This window comes from Octopus sinensis, linkage group LG4 (genome assembly GCF_006345805.1).
Source record: "Octopus sinensis linkage group LG4, ASM634580v1, whole genome shotgun sequence".
In the NCBI taxonomy this organism is placed as follows: Eukaryota; Metazoa; Mollusca; class Cephalopoda; order Octopoda; family Octopodidae; genus Octopus; species Octopus sinensis.
The window spans coordinates 164,182,354-164,184,856 of record NC_043000.1 but is presented as its reverse complement, the minus strand read 5'-3'; the positions used below and the strand labels follow the sequence as shown (position 1 = coordinate 164,184,856).

Genomic DNA, 2,503 nt, shown 5'->3' with positions numbered 1-2,503 from the left:
GCATTCAGACTATCATCTCTTCGGCCTCATGAAAGAGGGTTTGAGAGGCAAACATTATTCCAGTGACGAGGAAGTGAAAACTGTAGTGAAAAAGTGGCTCAAAAAACAGTCAATAGAATTTTACGGGGCAGGGATACATGATCTCATTCGAAGGTGGAACATTGCTATTGAGAAAAACGGGGACTATGTTGTGAAGTAGGGATGTGATCTACAGATGACCAGCTTCATTTTGACGTATGATACATGTTCCTGTGTTGGTAATTGTACCTGTCCTAAACAAAATGGCATTACCTTTTGACTCACCCTCGTATATATATATATATATATATATATATATATATATATATATATATATATATATATATATATATATATATATATGTGTGTGTGTGTGTAGGGAGAATTCACAAAAAAACTCCAGAAGATGAAGACAGGTGGTGTAGACAACAAACGGGAAGTGAAAAAGTCTTTTATGTTTCGAGCCTACGCTCTTCTACAGAAAGGAACACAGAAAGAAACAAGGAGAGAAAATAAAGAATGTGTGGTGGCTAGCGATATATCATGGCGAATGCCGGACAGAAGGGTCACACAGGAGAGCTAGGAAGAAGGGGATGGATATATATATATAAGGTGTACTGAAAACCTCCTCGTGAAAGACCTGGCTGGAGGCCCAACTTACTGGGTTCTTTTTCAGGGTTTGGAAAAATTGAGGGACCGCTGAAATAAGTGTGTGAATCTAAGAGGAGAATATATTGAATGAAATCATAATTAACTGATCCTCCAGTATTTTCTTTTACCAAGAAGTTTTCAGCACACACACACACACACACACACACAAAGAACGTTCACCTGAACCGTTATAGTCAGCCGTGCTGACTAAAAACTCATCAGTTTTACATTGCTGCTGCTGCTGTTTACTGAAGAGAGTTTGCTGTTGTTGTTGTTGTTGATTTTGAACCCTAGGTCAGCCCTATTTAAGTAAAACTTGTTACATCCATGACCATCCCATATTTGTGTATACCGGTGACAAGCTTCCTTTTTAGGACAGTAGGGTTTGATTTGAGGGAGATTTGTCTGTTATCTTTAGCAAATAGAGCAATTATGATGAAACTGCCGTATTGATTCCTCTGTAGATTCCTCTGTGGCATCCAATAATGAAATGCCATTGTTAATGAGGATTTTCCAACAACATTGACATTATTAATGATTCTTTATTCTTTTACTCTTTTACTTGTTTCCGTCATTTGACTGCGGCCATGCTGGAGCACCGCCTTCATGATGATGTTCTTTTTTTTATTTTGTTAGGTTTCCATAATGTCCAAAATATGATGTGGAACAGAAGTAATTCTTAATATTCAAAGAAGAATCAATAAAACAGCGGAAGAAACAAAAATCAAGGATTAATTGAAACGATGAAAAATCAATGTTGCATTAAATAAATAAATAAAATAAAGGTATCAAATGTGTTAACTAACTTAATTACTGTTTTTCATGCAGAAAGCCTCTGCGTAATTTGCTATCCGTCAATTTAGAATAGTCTAGCTGTGAAAGTTATGTCGCATGCTTTCACCACGGCGCTTTTCCGGATCATGGAGTAAAGACCGAATCGACCGTTTTCGTTGTTATTTCGCATATTACCAGGATTCGCCTAATCTCCTCAACCGAGAGATCATGGCGGAAAGTTTATTTCTTAAAATGTAGACAATAGGCGCAGAAGTGGGTGTGTTGTAAGAAGCTTGCTTCCCATCCATATGCTTCCGAGTTGAGTCCCATTGCGTGGCACCTTGGGCAAGTGTTATCTACTACAGCCTCGGGCCGACCAAAGCCTGGTGAGTGGATTTGGTAGAAGGAAACTGAAAGAAGCCCGTCGTATATATGTACATATATATATATATATATATATATATATATATACATATATATATACATACATATACATACTTATACATATACATACATATACATATATATATACATATACATACATATACATATACATATACATACATATACATATATATACATATATATATATATATATATATATATACATATACATATATGTGTGTGTGCTTGTGTGTTTGTGTTTGTTCCCCCACCATCGTTTGACAACCGGTGTTGGTCTGTTTACGTCCTCGTAACTTAGTAACTGAGTAAAAGAGACCGATAGAATAAGTACTAGGTTTACAAAGACTAAGTCCTGGGGTCGATTTGTTCGACTAAAGGCGGTGCTCCAGCATGGCCGCAGTCAAATAAATAAAACAAGTATAAGAAAAATATGGCAACAAGTTTATATTTGTACATATCATTACACAGCGCTTCTAATCTGTAATCTATGTGTTATGCCTGTTGAGTCACACTGTTGAGTCCCACTGTTAAGCTGTCAAAACCAAACGAAACTAGTCAATCTCTGTTACCGGAAATACCTTCTTGTTTAATCACAGGGCTTAATCTTACAACAAAACCAAATGTAGATATGACTCTATAATGGCTCTTTCTCTTG

At 36.4% G+C, this 2,503-nt stretch overlaps 1 protein-coding gene across 1 annotated transcript in view; it reads left to right on the top strand.

Moving 5' to 3' along the window:
* The window catches only part of LOC115210615, an 82,822-nt gene extending 81,391 nt beyond the window's left edge, over positions 1 to 1,431 (top strand). The window contains exon 29 of the mRNA XM_036502658.1: positions 1,306 to 1,431. Within this exon, the coding sequence (XP_036358551.1) occupies positions 1,306 to 1,352 (47 nt within the window). The 3' untranslated portion in view covers positions 1,353 to 1,431. The remainder of the gene's footprint in view (positions 1 to 1,305) is intronic.
* Positions 1,432 to 2,503: the final 1,072 nt, after the last annotated feature.